The 22,435-nt window shown below is 40.3% G+C and overlaps 1 protein-coding gene across 2 annotated transcripts in view; it reads right to left on the bottom strand.

Annotated features, from left to right (window-relative positions):
* The window catches only part of RNF144B (ring finger protein 144B), an 83,443-nt gene that overhangs the window by 50,301 nt on the left and 10,707 nt on the right, over positions 1–22,435 (bottom strand). For both annotated transcript variants that reach the window (XR_003796605.1, XM_029242122.1), the window contains exon 2: positions 20,667–20,870. Coding sequence is in view for 1 of the 2 variants with exons in the window: in XM_029242122.1 (XP_029097955.1) it covers positions 20,667–20,834 (168 nt within the window). In the remaining variant the exon portion in view is untranslated. The remainder of the gene's footprint in view (positions 1–20,666; positions 20,871–22,435) is intronic.

Below are 22,435 nucleotides of genomic sequence, written 5' to 3'. Positions count from 1 at the left end.
TTCTTGGCCATCTGTATGTCTTCTTGGGAGAAATGTCTATTTAGGTCTTCCGCCCATTTTTTGATTGGGTTGTTTGTTTGTTTGATATTGAGCTTCATGAGCTGTTTGTATATTTTGGAGATTAATGAAATGACTTTTGGAATGCCCCCAGGTCACCTAAGGATGGGGGGCTGGTTGCCAGGGGAACCAATGCTATGATTAAAGGATTAGAACTTTCAAGTCTCAACCCTCAACTTCCAGGAAGGGAAAAAGGGCTGGAAGTTTAATTGATCACCAATGGTCAATGATTTAATCAGTTGTGCCTATGTAATGAAGCCTCCATAAAAACCCAAAATGATGGGGTTCAGAAAGCTTCCTGGTTGGTAAATACGTGGAGATTTGGGGAGAGTGGTGAGCTGGGTAGGGCTTGGAAGCTCCGTGCCCTTTCCCATACTTTGCCCTATGTATCTCTTCCATCTGGCTGTTCCTGAGTTATATTCTTTTATAATAAGCCAGTAATCTAGGAAGTAAAATGTTTCTCTGAGTTCTATGAGCTTCTCTAGCAAATTAATCAAATCCAAGGAGGAGATCGTGGGAACCTCTGCTTTACAGCCAATCCGTCAGCAGAAGAGTTAACAACCTGGGCTTGAGACGGCGTCCGAAGTCTGTGGAGGGAGTCGTAGGAATCTACATCTGAGCCAGTGGTCAGAAGCCCAAGTAACAACCTGGGCTTATGACTGGTGTCTGAATTGGGCAGGTGTGTGTGTTGTTGGGGGGGGGGGGGGGGGGGAGTCTTGCACAACTGAACCCTTAACCTTTGGAATGTAACACCATCTCCAGACTCTGCTGGTATCCGAAAATTGGTTGGTAGTACGTGGGGAAGGCCCCCACATACACACACACTGGAACAGGGTACATTAACCCCAAAGAGTAGCCTTAAGGAGAAGAAGCCCTGGGTAAAAGGAAGAAGGGTGTTTCAACAGGAAGGTAGTGAATTTCAAAGATAACACTCACCAGCCTTACTATTCAAATACGTTACTGAAAATGCTTCTTAAACGTTAATGTCCATTCGAATCACTCAAGGATCTTATTAAAAATGCAGATTCTGATTCAGTAGATCTGGGGTGGGGTCTGAGATTCTGCCCTCCTCATAAGCTCCCAGGTCTTACTGATGCTGCTGGCACACAGAATACACTCTTGAGGAACAAGGTCTAGTAACAAAGACTCTCTACATTGGGTGCTTTATAGAATCACCTGAGGAGCTTTCCAAAAGTCCAATGCCCAGGCCACACCACAGACCGATCAACTCAGAAATTTCAGAGGGAAGGACCAGGCATCAGTATGTTATACATGCATGTATATGTACTGCTATATGTACACGTGTATATTATACATATATATACATATGTGTATTTTATATATGTATATATGTTTTATTGCTTTTATTCAATGGCTTTTAACATAATCGCAGAGTTGTACAACTATCACACATCGACTTTAGAACATTGCATAATCCCAAAAGAAACCCCATGCCAACTAGTAGTCACTCCCCATTTCCCCCCAAATCCTCCCACCCCAGGTTTAGGCAACGACCAGTCTACTTTCTGTCCCTATGGATTTGCCTAGTCTGGATATTTCACATAAACTGAATCATACAAGATGTGGTCCTTTGTGACTGGCTTCTTTCAATAGTATATACATGTTTTCATTTCTTTTAGGTCTATACTTAGGAGTGGGTGTGGTATACGATAACTCTATGTTTGTCTTTTGAAGAACTGCTAGGCTATCTTCCAACTGCGTCATTTTACATTCCCACCAGCAGAATGAGGGTTCCAATCTTCTTCAGATCCTCACCAGAACTTGTTACTGTCTTTTTTATTCTAGCTATCCTAACGTGTGTAAAGTGATATCTCACTGTGGTTTTGATTTGCATTTCTCTGATGGCTAATGATTTTGAGCACTTTTTCATGTGCTTATTGATAATCTGTACACCTTCTTTGGCGAAATGTCTACTCAGATCCTTTGCCCATTTTTAATTGTGTTTTTACTATTGAGTTTTAAGAATTCTTTATTTATCCTACATATGCCCCTTATCAGAAATGATTTGCAAATACTTTCTCCCATTCTGTAGGTTATCTTTTTACTTTCTTGATGGCATCCACTGAAGTATAAAGGTATTTAGTTTTGATAGAGTATAATTTTTTTCCTTTTGTTCATGCTTTGCCTAACCCAAGGTCATTAAATTTTTTCTATTTCCTATATTTTCTTCTAAGATTTTTTTGGCTTTAGCTCTTATAGTTAGGTCTATAATCCATTTTTGAGTTAACGTTTGTCAATGGTGTGAGGAAGCAGTCCAAATTCATTCTTTTGCAAATGGATATCCAGTTGTCTAAGCACCATTTGTTGAAAAACTATTCTGTCCCCTTTGAATTGCCCTGGCACCCTTGATGAAAATCAATTGACAACATGAGAATTTACTTCTGAACTCTCAATTCTATTCTATTCGTCTGTCTGTCCTTTTGATGGTATCACACAGTTTTGATTACTATAGCACTGTAGTAAGTTTGAAAGTAGGAAGTGAGTTCTCCAACTTTGTGCTTCTTTTTCAAAATTGTTTTGGCTATTCTAGGTCCATCAAATTTCCATATGAATTTAAGATCAGCTCGTCAATGTCTGCAAAGAAGATGGTTGGGATTTTGATAGGAATTGTGTTGAATCTGTAGATCCGTTTTGGGGAATACTGTCATTTTTAATAATATTAAGTCTTCTAATCCATGAAATGGGGTATTTAGTCTTCTTGAATTTCTTTCAACAATGTTTTGTAGTTTTCAGAGTATAAGCTTTGTACTTCTTTTTTAAATTTTATTCCCAAGTATTTTATTCCTTTTGATATTATTGTAAATAGAATTGTTGTCTTAATGCCATTATCATATTACTTTGCTAGTGCACAGAAATACAATTGGTTTTTGTATTCTGAAACCTTGCTGAACTGGCATCAGTATTTTTAAGCTCTCAAAGTGATTCCAACGTGCAACCAAGTCAGAACCACTAGGTTCAATACCATCCATGCCCTCAGGTCTAATGAAGGAAAATATGTCCATCATCACTGCCTTTATATCATTTTAGAAAATTCATCTTCATAGAGAATACATGCATCAACTAGTTCCAGAAGAAATAGTAAAGGAAGTCTAAAGGGGAAGTTATATATGTAAATTATAAATATATATAAAAATTTAAAGTATCTTGAAACACTTTACCTTAAAATAGTGCTGTTACTTTTTCTGGAAAAGGGTACTCAGATCCACCCCGTAAGTTTGAGAACAGTCATTCAATATGGTAGATTAAATCTAGGCCCCAGTTAAAAGTACCTCCAGTTCCCACCAAGCAAGAATGATCAAAAGCTTCTATCTTGATCTCAAGTGATCATGAAACATTTAAATTAAGAAACTTGGGGAAAGTAATAGCTCTGAAGATAAATCCACTGGAAATGCTGCAGTCCCGTCAATCCTCACAACGAAGCCAATTAAATCTGCTAACCTGGAAGAACATTTCAATCAGAGCAGGGAGCGGGCACTAGGAGCGCTAAGACCTGCTTCCAACATGAGTAATTCAATAACTCTTCAGTTGACCATTCTGAGGTTTTCCCTTTTGTCTCACCTGTGCTGCCCTTCTTAACAGAGGCAGGCCCCAATTCTAATACTAGTTCCAAAGGGATCCCTCTGTGCCAGATGCTATCTTATGACACAGTACACCCAGAAAAGCAACCAATGGTTCCAAGAGAAAAAAACAACAACAACAAGAAGGCTTGCCTGCCAAGTTTACATCCATCCATTTCCTCCAAAGAAACAATACACCTCAGAACTGCCAGCCCTCAGCTGGCCCCAGCGCCCCAGCCAACAGGCCCAGGACAGGCAGTGAGAATAAGGACATCCCAGGTTAAACATCGGTAGATTCCACTGAACTCATTTATCACTTTCTCCCTCCTCCTCCTGTGTCCCTAAAGAGTCCCTATTTGAACTCTCAAGCAGCCCTTCTGACTCTCTCGGAATGCACACAAGGTCTCAGCAACACAGAAAGGAACAAATCCCAAAATAATAAAGGGTCAAGAAACTCCTTTAGCCATGACGTAAGACTAAGCAAGTTATCTGTGTAAAATACAACCATTCAACCAATCTAAGCAAACAACTGGAGAATGCAGTACTTACATTCTACAAGAGAATTCACAGTGAGTATTAAAACTATATCATACAGGAAATTCCCTGGTGGCCCAGTGGTTAGGACTCTGCGCCTCCACTGCGCGGGGCACAGGTTCGATCCCTGGTCAGGGAACTAAGATCCCTCATACTGCACAGTGTGGCCAAAAAACAAAACAAAACTACACAATACAAAAGACAGAAGGATAAATTAAAGGGATGGACAACAGATGTGTGACGAAGCAAGAACAGTAAAAAGTTAATGTTAGAATCTATGAGGTGGTAGGAATATAGATATTCATTGTTAAAATTCTTTTGTCTTGGGCTTCCCTGGTGGTGCAGTGTTTAAGAATCCACCTGCCAAAGCAGGGGACAAGAGTCCAAGCCCTGGGCCAGGAAGATCCCACATGCCACAGAGCAACTAAGCCTGTGTGCCACAACTAAAGACACAATGCAGCCATAAATAAATAAATAAATAAATTTGTTTAAAAAAAAATTCTTTTTGTTTTGTTTTGTTTTTTAAATTAAGGGTACTTTAATTAATTTATTAATTTATTTATTTTTGGCTGTGTTGGGTCTTCGTTTCTGGGCAACGGCTTTCTCTAGTTGTGGCAAGCGGGGGCCACTCTTCACCGCGGTGCGTGGGCCTCTCACTGTGGTGGCCTCTCTTGTTGCGGAGCACAGGCTGCAGATGCGCAGGCTCAGTAGCTGTGGCTCACGGGTCTAGTTGCTCCACGGCATGTGGGATCTTCCCAGACCAGGGCTCGAACCCGTGTCCCCTGCATTAGCAGACAGATTCTCAACCACTGCGCCACCAGGGAAGCCCTTTTTGTTTTTTTTTTAAAGGATTTTTTTTTAACATCTTTACTGGAGTATAATTGCTTTACAATGGTGTGTTCGTTTCAGCTTTATAACAAAGTGAATCAGCTATACGTATACATATATCCCCATATCTCCTCCCTCTTGCATCTCCCTCCCACACTCCCTATCCCACCACTCTAGGTGGTCACAAAGCACCGAGCTGATCTCCCTGTGCTATGCGGCTGCTTCCCACTGGCTATCTATTTTACATTTGGTAGTGTATATAAGTCCATGCCACTCTCTCACTTTGTCACAGCTTACCCTTCCCCTCCCCGTGTCCTCAAGTCCATTCTCTACGTCTGCGTCTTTATTCCTGTCCTGCCCCTAGGTTCTTCAAAACACATGATAGTGAGCAACTCATATGTACTTCACTCACAGAGTGCTCTGCAAATACTTTGGACCAGTGCATCGGAAACCCCTGGAGGAGGAACTGAAACACAGATCACAGGACCCCATCCCCAGAGTTTCTAATTCAGTAAGTCTAGGGTGGGGCTCAAGAATGTATACTTCTAACAGGTTCACAGCTGCTCCTGATGCTGCTGGTTTGAGGACCACTGGCCTAGAACTAAAATACTCATTACATGAGAGGCAGGTGAAAGGAGGAGATGATGGCAATAAGAATATTTGTCGAGCTCCTATGATAGCTTTGGTATGCGTCTTAAAATTATCTCGTTTAATCTTCATAGTAACACTGAGACGGAATTAGTCCCACCTCACACAAAGCAGTTTGGTAACTTACCCTAAGTTCCCATGACTGGTAAATATAGGAACTGAGATTTAAACCAAGGTCTAGTGGAGACACAGCCTTTGCTTACTTCCCCCCTACCTCACCATGATTTCTGCCATTAGAACAAAAGCAGGAGAAAATACTGGAATCTTTATAACTTGAAAACACTACTTTTGTTCCATCTGAAGGTTACTGACCCCATAAACCACAGAATTATTCAAAAACTAGACACCATTCCATATTAAAATGATCTGCATTTCATACCATAGCCAGGAAACTTTTACAGCTATAAAATATTTTTTTCCAGTTGCTTTAGAGTCCCTCATTCATTAATTACCCTCAGCACACAGGAAGCACTTGGAAACAATTGGAAGACTGACAACCTCTAGGGAATGCCAGTAACTCTACAAGCATGATGCATGAGGGGGTGAAAGAACACTCATCTTTGAATTAGGAAGTCTGGGCTTGAACCCTGACTTCAGTTTCAACATCTAAATGTACATTAAGTGTACTGCAAGCTTCCAGGTGTGTAAAACAGACCTCTTAATCTCTCAGCACTTGTTTTCCTCAAATAACTTGCCTGAGGTCACACAGTTGAAAGTTCATAGCACACCCCTCAATCCCTTCAACCTGGGGCTATGGCCACCAGTGTATTCAGATTATACATATACTCTCTGGTCTCTAGAATTCCTTGGATTTTTAAAAATCATTTGCTACTTACATCTTCTTTGTACTGACTCACCTTTTATGTACATAAAAACCAGTTGTCAATTTTACATTAGAAAGGCCATTGTCCAGCTTTAGAAACTTTTAGGATTACAAAAACCTAATATGGGCCTCATCCATTGTTCATGCTAACAAATGAAATTTAGGGAGCACATACTATGTGCTAGGCAGTACATTATGTATTTTCACAGAGATTGTTCTTATTTCGTCCAAACTACCCTATGATTCAGGAATTAAGAGTATGGATCTTGGTCAAGCAACTTAATTCTGCACTGGTTTCTTGATCTGTAAACTGCAGGGTAAGAGTAAATGGGGGAAAAAATAATTATCTTACAATATAAATATTACATAGTAGGTACTCAAATGCTCTTGCTTGCCCTTCCTTGATTTTTTTTTTAAGGTAAATAAAGAGAGGGTCAAAAAGATTGAATTAAAACCCTACATTCACGTGGCTAATAACTCACAAACTCTTTCCAGAAGAGGCAAACCAAAAGGACCTCCTTACTGGGGGTGGGAAATGATTCAAAACCACTGAGGCTTTCAGTTAACACAGAGCTATTTACTTCCATAGAAACGGGGCACTGACTGTGTCCAGCCTGATTCCGAGAGGTTCCATGCATATCTGAAATCCATATCCTAACCAAACTTTGATTAACTTAAATGTTCAGAAAATGGTGTTTTAGAGTTAATTGAATTTTCTAGTTAACTCACAACCTTTTCGGCTGCCACTTGTCTAAATTTTTAAGTTTCTTTTCCTACTTAGTAACATCTTGTCGCTGAACAGAGTTTGTGTGTGTGTGTGTGTGTGTGTGTGTGTGTGTGTGTGTGTGTGTGATAACACATCTCCCACCACCTTAAGCCCACCGCTATGAGCGTTATTTTTTCATTCATTCATGTCTCCTATGTGTATACTTTTCCAGACAGGGCCCATTTTTCTAATTTGACAGCACTGTGAATACCAAGGTATAAAATCAGCTGAAACTGTACTGGCACTGGACGAGCCACATATTTTTTAAAGATAGATTCATGAAATGAGTTTGTTTTGCTGCAATTAACTTCCTCCTTTAAAAAAGGAAGCATGGATTAAACAATGAGATAGTATGTTCTTTTCACATATCAGATTAGAGAAGGTGAAAAGTTTGAGAATACCCAGAGTGTCAAAGAAGGGGTTTTTTTTCTACACCATTGGTGGGAATGTAAACTGACACAACAGTATGGAAAGGCAACATGGCAACACGTGATGATTTAAAATGCACACACCTTTTAATTAGGCAATTCCACTTCTAGAAATTTATCTCAGATATATTTTCATATTTATGTAAGTACAAAAATGTTTATTTAAAACAGCAAAAACTGGCCCATCATTAGGAGGGACCTAGTTCAATAAATTTTGATATGGCCATACCAGAGAGCATTATGCAGCACTTAAAAAGGAAGGTAGGTCTGTACATTATTATATAGAAACATGTCCACAAAACACTAGGTTCAATTTGTAAAACTCAAGTTACAGATCCCATTTCTCTATTACGTGATGTGCATGAATATGTATCCATCCATGTGTTTCTATACATTAACAGAGAAAGAATCTAGAAGGGGGTACAGGTGAACTGTTCATATAATCAATACTTTGAAAGGTTTTTAACTTTGTTTTAAAACCAGCACATGTCACATTTAAGACTAAAATTTAATTTTTAATTTAAAAAGAAGAGAACAAGGAAAAATGGAATAGAAGACAATAAGTAACTGATATTTCACTCTATTTCTAATTAAATTCTCTACCCCCATCAGCATATATGACACTGGTCACCAAAACCTTTGCATTTAGCTGAGGTCTAAGACTGAAAGCCATTCTGAGTTGACAACTGAAGGGAAGAGAGAATTCAGCCAAGTAGCTTTTTCTTCTCACTCTTCTGTTGGGGGCCTTCATTTGCCTGTTGGCTTCCTATTTCTACAAAGAGATAAAAGAGGAACAAAAATCTTCCACATGTCACACTGAAATTACCGCCAACTTTGAAGAAGGACTTGAAGTTAACTGGAGTAGTCATCTGGTCCCGGCACAGTTGCCCATGCCTGTCCCGGTACTTTTGGAAACTGGCAGTTAGGTGAATGATTTGCTTGGGATGACTGATTGGGCCTCAGAACATGAGTACACAAATCCCAAAAACTGTTATACTAGCAAACAGGCAGTTACTGTATATCTACTTCATGATCTTCAAAAATAGAGATTTTTTTTTTTTAATTTATTTATTTTTGGCTGTGTTGGGTCTTCGTTTCTTTTCGCGGGCTTTCTCTAGTTGTGGCGAGCAGGGGCCCCTCTTCATCGCGGTGCGCGGGCCTCTCACTATCGCAGCCTCTCTTGTTGTGGAGCACAAGCTCCAGACGTGCAGGCTCAGTAGTTGTGGCTCACGGGCCCAGTTGTTCCGCGGCATGTGGGATCTTCCCAGACCAGGGCTCGAACCCGTGTCCCCTGCAGCGGCAGGCAGATTCTCAACCACTGCGCCACCAGGGAGGCCCCAGAAATAGAGATATTTTTTAATGACTGATTTGGGTCATGATATGGATGAAATAAGTTAAAGTACTTAGAATGATGCCTTGCACTAAGTTGGATAAGTGCTTGCTGCTATTATTATGACAACAACAATGATGATTAACGACACCTAATTACCTTCCTGGGTTTCTGCCCTCAGTGAACTTCAAGTCTAGGTGGAAAAATAAAATGGATCTATGCCAAACAGCTAGAGTACAAGACAATACAGATATTTGTATGAAATCTTTTAAATCAGATTTTAAATGCTTTCAGAGAGAAGATGATCATCTTACACTCAGGTAACATAACTCAAATGTTACCAGGGTAAGAACCATGTTTGAGCTTTTCATCAACAAATCCTCCCCAATCTAGTGTTCTGCTCGTCAAAATAAGTATTTGTTGAATAATGAGCAGACGTATGCCCTGACCAAGCAATGAGACATCATTAGAAATTGAGCAGGCGGAATAAAAAAGAAAGAAAAGAGGACAATTCTGGGTAGGAAGAAGTAAAGACCTGGAGGTATGAGGTACCTCACACACAAGAAGTAGCAGAGGAGTTGGGTAAACACTGCAACAACGGTTCCTAGAGGAACTTGAATGTTAGCACTAAGGAGTATGATTCAGATAGGATCACGTGAATCCCTAATGATGGCAGTGGCATCATGACAGCAACATTTTAAGAAATCTGAGAGTAGTATCCAAATGGATAGGAAGGAGGAGAAATTGGGGACATGAAAATAACTTAAATACTCCATACCTCAAAAGTACAGTCTACCATGATAAATACAGCATATGTTGACCAGGGTGTTCTCTGAGCTCTACCCACCCGCCCTCCTTCATCCTGCTCCAGTTCTGGGCACTTTCAGACCATTCTCAACCCTATGCCAAAGCCATCCTCCCCACCCCACACCCAAACAAAGCCTTCCAGTGCCTCCATAATGCTCTTCAACATGGCATACAAGACCCTGCTTGCCTTTCCAGCCTCCTGCCCAAGAACACCCATACTTCCAACAACATGTTCCAGGGATGTCTTTCAGTGGGGTTCCTCAGTAGACCTCTCCTCCTCGGTTCTGTGCCTCACACGTGGTTGCCCCTCCTCCCTGTAGCACGTCTATCAATCAATCTCCTATTCATCTTTTGGCCTTATCCCCTCAGGAGACCTTCCCTGACCTCCTCAGGAGACCTTCCCTGACCTCCTCAAGTCTAGTTTAAGAGGGTACCCACATGAACCCTCAGCACACTGTACTTCCTCTATCAGTGGATCTGCTTCCCACGTGAAGGCTGGACTGATTATACCTTATGCAGACAATTAGCACAGTGGCTGGTACACAGTAGTAGCAAATGGAAGAGTAGAATCAGGACTTAGATGGGAATAGACTTAGAGGAAATTGGAATACAGGTGATACTTCAAAAGAATAAACTTTGGTGACTCAGTGGATGGAAGGGAAAGTTCTCTCATTGGACACCCACTTTCTTTCTTCTTTCTTTCTTTCTTCTTTCTTCTTTCTTTCTTCTTTCTTTCTTTCCTTCCTTCCTTCCTTTCTTTCTTTCTTTCTTTCCTTTCTTTCTTTCTTTCCTTCCTTCCTTCCTTTCTTTACAGCTGTGTTCGGTCTTTGTTTCTATGCAAGAGCTTTCTCTAGTTGTGGCAAGCGGGGGCCACTCTTCATCGCAGTGCGCAGGCCTCTCACTATTGCGGCCTCTCTTGTTGCGGAGCACAGGCTCCAGACGCGCAGGCTCAGTAATAGTGGCTCACGGGCCCAGCTGCTCCGTGGCATGTGGGATCCTTCCAGACCAGGGCTCGAACCCATGTGCCCTGCATTGGCAGGCAGATTCTCAACCACTGCGCCACCAGGGAAGCCCTGGACACCCACTGTTGCCCACTCTCTGGTCATGATTTGCGTGTTTGGTCAGCCTATCACATTCTGCTATGCGGTTCAAAGAATTAAACACTGGCAAGGTATGCTTTAAAAAAAAAAAGACATATAAGTGTAGATTACCAACATACCATCTGTTTATAACCTTCTTTGTGAAAAAGAAATTAAATCTTGGTCCATTTTCTAGAACCACCCTGCTACCCTGATACCATACGCTTTTCTAAAAGAAAGTAGAAAAGCCTTAAGTACTTGTTCAACCAATGATCAAAGTCAAGAATGTTGGGCAAATGAAGCTTGTTCCAAAACAATTGTGTCAACTGAACCAGGGGAAGGGGGAACAAATTTATTAACATTCCCACATTGGACAGAGCCCTGTGGGTGAATTTTTAATGAGTAACCTTGTCCTTGCCCTCTAACAGAAAGATAACCTTCATTCAAATAATACAAGGCTAGTGAATAGAAGAAAAATTTGATTTCAACCAATTTTATTCTAGAGAACAGAACTCATACTAATAAGTAGAATTTATATAGAAACAGGTTTCAAATCAATGCAGAAGAAAAAGATAATTCAGGATTAGAATTTCCAATAACTGAATAGCTAGTGTTATGGTATGTCCCAATCCTGGATGTTTTCAAGCAAAATCTAGATGATCACACCAAAACCAGTAGAGCTATACATGCTAGCTGTATTCCAGGCACTGTACTACATGCTTTATCTAGATCTTCTCTCTAACCTTAAAGGATGATTTATTATTATCCCTAAATTATATAAAAGAAAATGAAGACTCAGACTATCCATAGACATAAATGGCTATCACCTGCTGGTCCAAGCCACTATCAATTCTGGCCTGGATTATCATATTTACCTTCTAACTAGTCTCCATGCTTTCACCCCTGCCCCTGTAGTACATCCTCTACACAGCTGGCAGGGTGATTGTGATGGTTAATTTTATGCGTTAACTTGACTAGGCCATGGGATACCTGGGTATTTGGTTAAACATTATTTCTAGGTGTGTCTGTGAGGGTGTTTCCAGATGAGATTTGCATCCAAGTTGGAAGACTGAGTACAGCAGATCCACCTGCCCCCCAACCCACCATGTAGAGGGGCCTCATCTAATCAGCTGAGGGCCTGAATAGAACAAAAAGGTGGAGGAAGGGAGAATTCCCTCTCTCTGGTTGACTGTATGAGCTGGAACATTGGTCTTCTCCTGCCCTCAGACTGGAACTTACATCACTGGCTCTCCTCTTTCTCAGGCCTTCAGACTCAGGGTGGAACCACACCACTGGTTCTGATAAGTCTCTAGCTTACAGTGGGTCATGAGACTTCACCTCCATAACTGAATGAGCCAATTCCTTATAATCAATCTAAGAGAAAACAGAATCCTAATAATAGAACCAATAAAAGATATGTATGTGTATATATATGTACGTATATATATATGTGCTCTTACATATATACACGTACACACATATACATATATGTAAGAGCATGTGTACACACACACACACATATCTTTTATTGGTTCTGTTTCTCTGGAGAACACTTATTAATACAGTGATCCATTTAAAACAACATTAGATCCAAAATAACCCACAAAAAATAAAATAAAAAGGGGGGGAAAATTACATCATGTTACACTGTGGGTTAAAACCCTCCAAAGGTTTCTTTCTTTTTTTTTTTTTTTCCTCCAAAGGTTTCTGTTCTCACATCAACCTAATGTCGAAATTCTTATCATAGCCTGCAAGGTCCCACCCACAAACACCACTATCTCTCTGACCTCATGTCTGATCTCCCTACACACACACACACACACACACACACGCACGCACACACACACGCACACGCATACACATGCATGCACACGCACACTGGCCTCCTTGCTGTATCTGAACATATCAAGCACACTTCCAGCTTAGGACCTTTGCTTCCCTCTACCTAAAACTCTCTTCTCCCAGGCATCTATACATCTATACATTTGTTCCCCATGTTCTTCAGGTCTCTGCTTAAATACAGAATAATGTATTTTCTGCTTAAATAATAAACAAATAATAGAGAATAATGTATTTTCTGCTTAAATAAATAAACGCTTAAATAAGTCAACCCTCTGTATCCGTGCGGTGGGCAGGTTGGTTGGTTCCAGCACCCGCGCCAGATAACAAAATCCACTGATGCTCGAGTCCCTTAGACAATATGGCCTAGTACAGTCGGCCTTTCACATTCCTCAGTTCTGCATCCGCAGATACAGAGGGCTAACTATAACACCTTGGCAGTGAGACTTCCCTGACCATCTAACATAAAATAGAAACCCCCTCTCCTTCAGCTTTCCCTATCCCCTTCCGTCTGCTTTGTTTTTCTTCAGAGCACATATCATCTATGACTTCTGCATTTACTTATTAGTGTCTGTGTCTTGCACTAACCTGTGACCTATTTGAAAACCAGACCTTGATCTGATTATTTACGACTGTATCTTCACCATCAGAGCTGTGCATGGCACAATAAATCTGTTGAATAAATGAAGCCCAGACAACCAGATCTGAAATCTATTCTCTTAAATGTCAAGCCATTCTGGCATCCAGGAAAGGAACTTCTTTCACTAGGAAGGCAGGGGCATTAGATCTAAGGTCCCTTCCAATTCTAGGACTATGATGCCATGACACCATCATTAGGGCCTTAAGAGCATGGTTCTCTCTGCTGCTCTTTCCTTTGGCCACATTTTACCACTTTCCTCGAATAAGTAAGTGGTAAGCATTAGGCAATGGATGAGATCATAGGTCCAGGAAGCCAGCTCCCCCTTAAGTCATCCCTAGTCCATTTCTCATGCTACTACAGCTTGCCCTTATTTCTCAGATGCTATCTGACCTGCAGCCACTCAGTTGTCAGTGGAAAAAGAGAGTATCAAAATTTGTGTTTTTACACCAGTGGCTTGACTGCCAAATATACAAGTCATCATAGTTTTATCATTAAAACTCCAGTCAAGCATAAGCAGCAAGAACATTGAGGTCATTTACAAATAAACAAAGACAAAGATAAATTTACCAACTCACCATCGATCGTCCAAGATAAAGTTAAGGGAAAGCATAAAACCAACCCTGCAAGCCAGGCTATATTTTAGTACCAGAAACCAACAGAGCAAGAGAGGGCTCTGAACTGGCAGAATTTACTTCTGTCTATTTAGTACTACTAGAAGACATGGGAATCCAGGGAGCTGGAGATTTTAAAACTTCAGGAAAGGCTGGCAGGTCACATGACCAGAAGAGGGGACGGAAAACTGTTCCATAACATTGCTGGAGTAAGATGCCTCATTATTTCCTGCAGTCCACAGAGTTCTCAATAAAAGACCTAAAAATGATACTAGATTAAACATATCAAGCCAGTAAGTAATTATATTACTATATTCTTATTGGGGGTCAGCAGCTCTTAAACGTTAGCTTGAGACACTTTCATCTGAATCTTTTACATCCACCAGAAATGTGCTCACCTATTGACTTTCCAAGTTGTGTTGGTTTTTGATTTTTCCTATAAGTCCTACTGCTAGGTCTTCAGTTGAAACATGCAGCCATTAGCCACTCTTTGGACAGATCCAACAGAGAAATTTCTCTTTCTCAACCCTAACTGCTAATCTGTGGGTGTCTCAGAATAGTAGTGAGTTGAAATCACCTATATAACCACCTTTTTTTTTTTACCATCTTTATTGGAGTATAATTGCTTTACAATGTTGTGTTAGTTTCTGCTGTATTACAAAGTGAATCAGCAATATGTATACATATATCCTCATATTCCCTCCCTCTTGTGTCTCCGTCCCACCCTCCCTATCCCACCCCTCTAGGTGGTCACAAAGCACCAAGCTGATCTCCCTGTGCTATGTGGCTGCTTCCCACTAGCATTTGGTAGCGTATATATGTCCATGTCACTCTCTCACTTTGTCCCAGCTTACTGTTCCCCCTCCCTGTGTCCTCAAGTCCATTCTCTACATCTGTGTATTTATTCCTGTCCTGCCCCTAGGCTCTTCAGAACCATTTTTTTGTTTATTTTTAGATTCCATATATATGTATTAGCACACGGTATTTGTTTTTCTCTTTCTGACTTACTTCACTCTGTATGACAGTCTCTAGGTCCATCCATCTCACTACAAATAGTTCAATTTCGTTTCTTTTTATGGCTGAGTAATATTCCATTGTATATATGTGCCACATCTTCTTTATCCATTCATCTGTTGATGGACACTTAGGTGGCTTCCATGTCCTGGCTATTGTAAATAGAGCTGCAGTGGACATTGTGGTACATGGCTCTTTTTGAATTATGGTTTTCTCAGGGTATATGCCCAGTAGTGGGATTGCTGGGTCATATGGTAATTCTACTTTTAGTTTTTTAAGGAACCTCCATACTGTTCTCCATAGTGGCTGTATCAATTTACATTCCCACCAACAGTGCAAGAGGGTTCCCTTTTCTCCACACCCTCTCCAGCATTTATTGTTTGTAGATTTTCTGATGATGCCCATTCTGACTGGTGTGAGGTGATACCTCATTGTGGTTTTGATTTGCATTTCTCTAATGATTAGTGATGTTGAGCATCCTTTCATGTGTTTGATGGCAGTCTGTATATCTTCTTTGGAGAAATGTCTATTTAGGTCTTCTGCCCATTTTTGGATTGTATAACCACCTTTTTATAAAAGGCTAATGAGGAAGCAAGTCAAGCCTTTACACGATTTCCTTCCTCTAAAACATTTTTCAAAAACAGAACAGCTCAGCATACTGACAGAACTTAGGAAAGAGAGGAATAATAATGTTAACTTACTAGGGGTTTGGGACTGTGCTAGTTGCTGTACGGGGATTCTCATTCGATGCTTCCTACAACACTCTAAGATAGATACTACTATCCACTACTCTCCCTTCATCCTACAGGTGAGAAACTAAGTTTCACAGAAGCCAAAGAACTTGCCTAAAGTTATACACCAGTAAACAGCAAAGCCTGAACACGAGCCTGGGTTTTCCTAGCTCTGCGTCTGCACTTTTAACCACTATGAGTGCGACACTGGAAGGGAAGAATGGAGGTGGGAATAGAAAAATGACATTCCTTCCTCCTTATGTAGGTATCGGTTAGAATCCAGGAAAGAACCACTGCAGGTTCTTTGCTTCATTTGAAAGTTACCAGTCCGTGTGGGTGCGCATGTATGTTTGGATGTACTCAGAAACATACACAACGTATGCACGCACACACACTGCAAATCTTCCCACACTGTAAATGTCTCCCAGGCTATATGTGGGCCTTGCTTAAAGGTCACCCAACAGGCCCCAAGGAAAAGAAGGGCTTGGTTTAAAAAGCTTTATATTTCCTCTCACTTTTTCAAACACTGGAAAATCCATTTGGCTCAGAGAAATGAATAGTAAAAGGAGTTCTAACTACTTAGAGCCAACAAAACATAATGGAAAAAAGGCAAGAATATGGCTGGACTTTATTTTCTTTTTGCTCAGCACATCCTGTCTTTAATCTGAATGGTAAATAGGCCATGCCAACATACTAACTCTTTTTAGGTGAAATTATCTAGGTTATGAAAACAAGCAACAACTGTGTTTTCATTATTCGTGGCTGACAGAAATAGCTTCCAAAATAAATCAGAGAGGCAAATATTGCTCACAAGGGAGAAACCCACAAATTTTCCCTCCTTTGATAATGGATTTTTGTGAATTTTTTTTTCTTTCCCTTGAATTATAATTGTGTGGTATTATCTGAAAGAGTGTGTTGCAAAAGCTAGAAAACGGGAATTTGAATTTTCATATTTGCATTATTTAAATCCATGGGGGAGGGTGGGGAGAGAGAGAAAGAGACTTTTTCCATATTATTATTAATTAACATCCCTGAGATATTTAACTTTCAAGTACAACAAGTAATTTTATAACACCTCTCTCTGTAACCCCACAATATCAACTTCTTTGGCTCTGTGATGCACCTAATGATTCATGACTTAAGTCATGCTAGTGAGAGCTCCACCCATTTTTGTCCGTGTATTTAGCTTCCCTCGCTTCATACTATACTTTCTTCTCTATGTTAAATCTGAGCAAACAGTCTAACAGAAACCATCTTCTCAAATAGAACATGGTAAAGCTTCTTTTAACAAGAAACTAGATACATCGATGGATTATTTGAAGCAACATCTGTCCCCTTCCTTTCTCTGGATGTCATTTAAATCAAGAATTACATCCATAGGGTAAGTCAAAGCGGCATTCTTCCATGCACTGGTTGTGGGGAAATTAATAGGTATTCCACTCAAAAAAAAGGTGGCATTGGTCAAACGGAAATGCTTCATCAGGAGAAGGTCAACAGGGTCCCTTTGCTTTCTTTCTAACCACAAGATTTCACAGAGTCTCTAAAATGCAATTATGCTTTACATGCCTCCAAGAGAGGACTAGAAAACATACACGTTTCCAAGCTAATTTGACTTGGAAACAGAGCTGGAGGGTCATGGAACACCCTTGGGTTAGGGAACACCTGCTTAAGCGCCAGGTCTGAGCTGGCCTACAGCCAACGGTCCAGTTAGACACTGTCCATCCTGTACTCTCCAAGCACACTGATCACACTGTTTCTTAGGGAAAGCAGGACAAGGACAGAATGTATAAAGAGCTTTATTGAAATGATGAAAGTATATAAGTATAGCACCATCTCTAGCAAGAGAACCATTACATTTGGACATTCTCCTCATGGGAGAGGGAAGAGGGAGCCATCTTAGCAAAACCATTTTAAATATATGGCATGCACAAGAAGGCTTTCCCAGCCAATAATTGGAAGATGTCATCCAATCGTACTTAAAATTGGGAATTAGTAGTATATAGCCTATTAAAAAATGTCACAGGTTTCTTTTCAGCCTTGAAAACACAAAACACATTTAATATCTTTAATTTGAATGCAAATCAAAATCTAGGGGGATCAGACACATTTTTAACTGGTATTTTTAACTGGTTTTTAACATCAGTAACCCTCAGATACATTTTTAAACTGGTTTTTAAAAAGAAGAAATAAGAGCTCTAACAGAAACGTTAGAATAGTATTTCAGGTGAGTCTGGTATCAACTGCAAATTTATAGACACTAATGTAGTCAAACACATACAGCTCACTATTTTGGCAGATCATAGAAAATGGGGTATTGGGAAGCCAGGGAAGGTTAATGTTTACAGCGATGAAAAGTTCCCAAGTTGGAGGGATACCAACAATACCAAGCCATTTGTCTTTCTGCTTTTAAGTACTCCCCAACAATGAGGAAGTATGACTCTAAATGACAGAATAATCTAATTGTATTAACTCCTACCCCCAAACTGCTGAAGGAGAAATAAGAAGCAGTTGTGCTGTCTTTAACTGGGAACTAAGATCTATGGAAACAATAATATGGCAATGGCAGCAATCTGTGAGTATGAAACACAGCCTTTGCTTGTCTGTGTATTCCTTATCCAACGTTGACGCACAAATTTGAATTCTGCTCTTCGAGATCTCATTGCAAAAGGTGAATTCCATATCCTGCTTTGAAACATCATTAACCCTCAGACAAAAATTTCCACTCTGGCTTTAACCGAATGTTGCTTCTGACTCATTTGTTTCAAGGATTAGCAAAGGTCCTGAAGCGATGTGAGAAAGTCAAAGAAAACAGTTTTGAAGCACAGCACTCAGAAACAAAGTAAGACCAAAGGAAACTGAAGCTGCCCCGTGATGACAAGGCCATTTCCTTACTTCCTGTGAAGCAACACACGCTGACAAGATGAGGAAGAACCAGCATAAACATCACTTACTGAAGCCTCCTTCTGTCTACCCAACTATCAGTGTAACATCCTGGTCCCTACACTCCTAACCTCCTGCTCTGCTTTTTTTCTAAGCCCCTATTACCCACTAGTATGTAACTTACCTACTTAGTATGCTAATTATTTATTATGTAACTCCTTTGATAGCATGTAAGTTCCTAAGAGCAAGGATCTATGCTGGGTTTTGTTTCTTTAACTGATAAATCGCAGTGCCTAGAACAGTTCCCGAAACACACAAATGCTGCTCACTAGATATATGTTGAATAAAGGGATAAATGATACTATTTCTTTGCCATCTTTGGATCCTACAGTTGAAAACATAAGGAAAGGATTTTAGTCACTTTCCTTTTTACCTAAAAATTATTGCAAGCCTTCTCTCTGTGCTAATCGTCAATCCAAAAGAATTTAAGAAAATTGATATAAACTAGCTAGAAAATGTGTCATGTTAGTTAAATTAACTTAGAAAAAAGAGACGGAGCAAAATTTATTTCACCTTAACTGTTTTTTTTTTAAAAGTATGCTTAGTAAAATGTCTTTTTATAAATTATTCCAGTATTTCCTAAATGATTTCTTTCTCCTTACTCCCGTTGATTTAAGCACTGATCACTGTATCTAAACTGGTCAATTTCCTTCACAAGTCAGGGGTATTAAACCCACATTTGGCTGGTGATTATTATACTTACTGTATAATAAATATTAACAGTCTGTCCATACAAGGCCTACCAAAGCAAAGATAAACAGTGACTACTGTAATTTAGGCATAAGGCCCTCCCTCCCCTCTACCATGCTGAAATGCCCAGCACTCTTCCTAGCTGACTCTTAATCCATCCTTAGTTTAAAAGTGTAGCTAATTCAAACACACAGGACACACAGGAGAGAGGTAGGTACCATAAATAGAGGAGAGATCATTTATTTCTGGGCCTATGAATACAGGCCCAGAGTAGCTATATCTTGCTACTTTTTCATTTTTTCATGAAAAATTTACCAATTTGTTATTTGAAATTTCCCAATTGGGGACGCAAACAAGAATGTGCTGAGGCCCGAAGTAGCCCACAGGCATCAGTTTACAATCTCTTGTTAAGGCCTCAGGTCAGAGAGCACTGCCACCAGGAATCCCCCTCCCACTCCTAAAGTGGGTGAGGCACTCCTGCGGTATGTTACCTCTAGCCATCCCTGATTTCACCAAACTCTTGTATAGTTCCTGCAATGTGTCCATCTTTTCTGTGGGGATTATCTTACTTATCTTTATATTCCCAGCATCAAGTGCCTAGCACAGAGTAGGAGCTCAAAAAACCCTTTAATAAATGAAAATTTGAACAAGACCACCTGGTTCACACTTCTAGTAGTCCCCGTGAACCCATCAGTCCATTTCCTATTTTTCTTCTTTAACCAACCAGCCTTCAGGGATACATGCAATCAAGGTCACGGGCCTTGATACCAAGTGCCAAACTAAGAGACAAGCCCACCCCTGAAGATCTTAGGGTTATATTTGTTATGAGGAATAAGCAGCATTCGGCATACTGTGAAAATAGGAAAAAAAATTTAAAAAGGAAATTCGACAAAGTAAAACAGCTGTATACCATGTGCTTTGTAGGAGACGAGCAAGTACATGAAGGAAAATTCAGCAAATTGCTACCTGATTTCTCCATCATTCAAGACACTTGATGAGCTTCTTACAGATGATAGTTAACTAAGGCATGTTTAAAATGTCTATTTTGTTCCTTAGCTAGAGCTTTAAGAACAGAAAGATGCTGCTTATTCAATCAATAATTAAACTTCATATACATGTTACACTTTGCCTAAATCCCAGTAAATATCGGGTTTACTACTCAAGATAGCATTTGGAATCATATCCAAATGTGGAATTGCTCTCCCAAGCAGAATCATATTGTAGCAAACTTTGGCTTCTCAGTAAGTCACAGAAGTATATCCTGTATTTTTACAATTCTTCCCTTTGTATTTTCTCATGATGAAAGCATCAGGGTAAACTTACAGCTGTGCAAAAGATGCACCGGCATTCCTGGAGCGTGGTCATCTTGTCCAGAGACTGTTCACACAGGCAGAGTTTGCAAGTGACGAGGGGGGCCAGAGCTAGGTCTCCAGGTGTGGGATTTTCGGCAGCGGTCATGGTGAGACAGTGGAGCCTACCAGCTGAGCCCATCAGCCTGTCTTCAGCGTTCTTCAGTCTCCTCAATCCCTACAGGAAGGCCGAAAGCAGAAAATATTATATCCATTGACACAGCTATTGTTTAACCAACACATCTGGGCACCAGCAGGGCAAATCCTCACCCTCAATGATCTAAGTGTACAGTAAATGCACTTCTAAGAACCATGGATTAGAGAGCTTATCACCTTGGCAACCTATTCCTAGAGTCCTGAAATGTAAGGTGACCTCACTGTCCTGACTCATATCAAGTCAACTATGGAAATTAAAAGACTACTATGAACAAACACACCATTTAGGAATCACATTGCTATGATCAATTCAACAGATTCAAAGAATACTTAAAAAGAGAATGTCACTCAAAAAGTTAAATACAGAATTACCATATGATCCAGAAATTTCACTTCTGGGTGTACACCCAAAAGAATTCAAAGCAGGGACTCAAACAGATACTTGCACACCGATGTGCATAGTAGCATCATTCACAACAGTCAAAAGGTGGGAACAATCCAAATGTCCATCAACGGATGAATGGATAAACAAAATGTGATATAAACATACAACGGAATACTATTCAGCCTTAAGAAGGAATGAAATTCTGACACATGCTACAACACAGATGAACCCTGAAGACATTACGCTAAGTGAAATAAGCCAGACACAAAAGGGCAAATATTGTATGATTCCATTTATATGAGGAACCTAGAACAGTCAAATTCACAAAGACAGAAAGTAGAAAGGTGACTACCAAGAGCTGGAGGAAGGGCAAATGGAGAGTTATCACTTAATGAATACAGAGTTGCTGGTACAATGAAAAAGTTCTAGAAATGGATAGTGCGATGGTTGGACAACATTGTGAATGTACTTAATACCTCTGAATTACAGTTAAAATGGTTGAAATGATAACTTTTGTTATGTATATTTTACTCCAATAAAAAAAATTTCAGGGCTTCCCTGGTGGCTCAGTGATTAAGAATCCACCTGCCAATGCAGGGGACGCGGGTTGGAGCCCTGGTCTGGGAAGATCCCACGTGCCGCGGAGCAACTAAGCCCGTGCGCCACAACTACTGAGTCTACGCTCTAGAGCCCACAAGCTACAACTACTGACCCGTGTGCCACAGCTACTGAGCCCTCACGCCACAGCTACTGAAGACCGCACGCCTAGAGTCTGCTCCACAACAAGAGAAGCCACGGCAATGAGAAGCCCGCACACCGCAACGAAGAGTAGCCCCTGCTCGCTGCAACTAGAGAAAGCCTGCACACAGCAACGAAGGCCCAACACAGTCAAAAATAAATTAATTAATTAAAAAAATTTTCAATAAGGTGTCAGTGTTAATTGTGTTCCTTCACATGCATTATTTCATTTAATGTTTTGCAACCACAATGATTATTTCCTTCATTTTATAGATGAACTGAGGTCCTGAGAAGTTAAGTAATCTGCCAAAGTTCTCAGAGCTTATACACGGCACAGCTAAACTCAAACCTCCATCTTCTGAGGCCAAGTCCAGTGCCTGGTCCATTACACAAGAACTGCCTCACAAGTGGATACTATGTGGAGGGATGTAGCAGGGAGAGAGAGAGATATAGGAAGAGGGAGG

The sequence above is a fragment of the Monodon monoceros genome, unplaced genomic scaffold (genome assembly GCF_005190385.1).
Source record: "Monodon monoceros isolate NGI ecotype Baffin Bay Population unplaced genomic scaffold, NGI_Narwhal_1 Super_Scaffold_3, whole genome shotgun sequence".
Classification (NCBI taxonomy): Eukaryota; Metazoa; Chordata; class Mammalia; order Artiodactyla; family Monodontidae; genus Monodon; species Monodon monoceros.
Note: the sequence above shows the minus strand (reverse complement) of the source record. Positions and strands in the feature narration are given on the sequence as shown.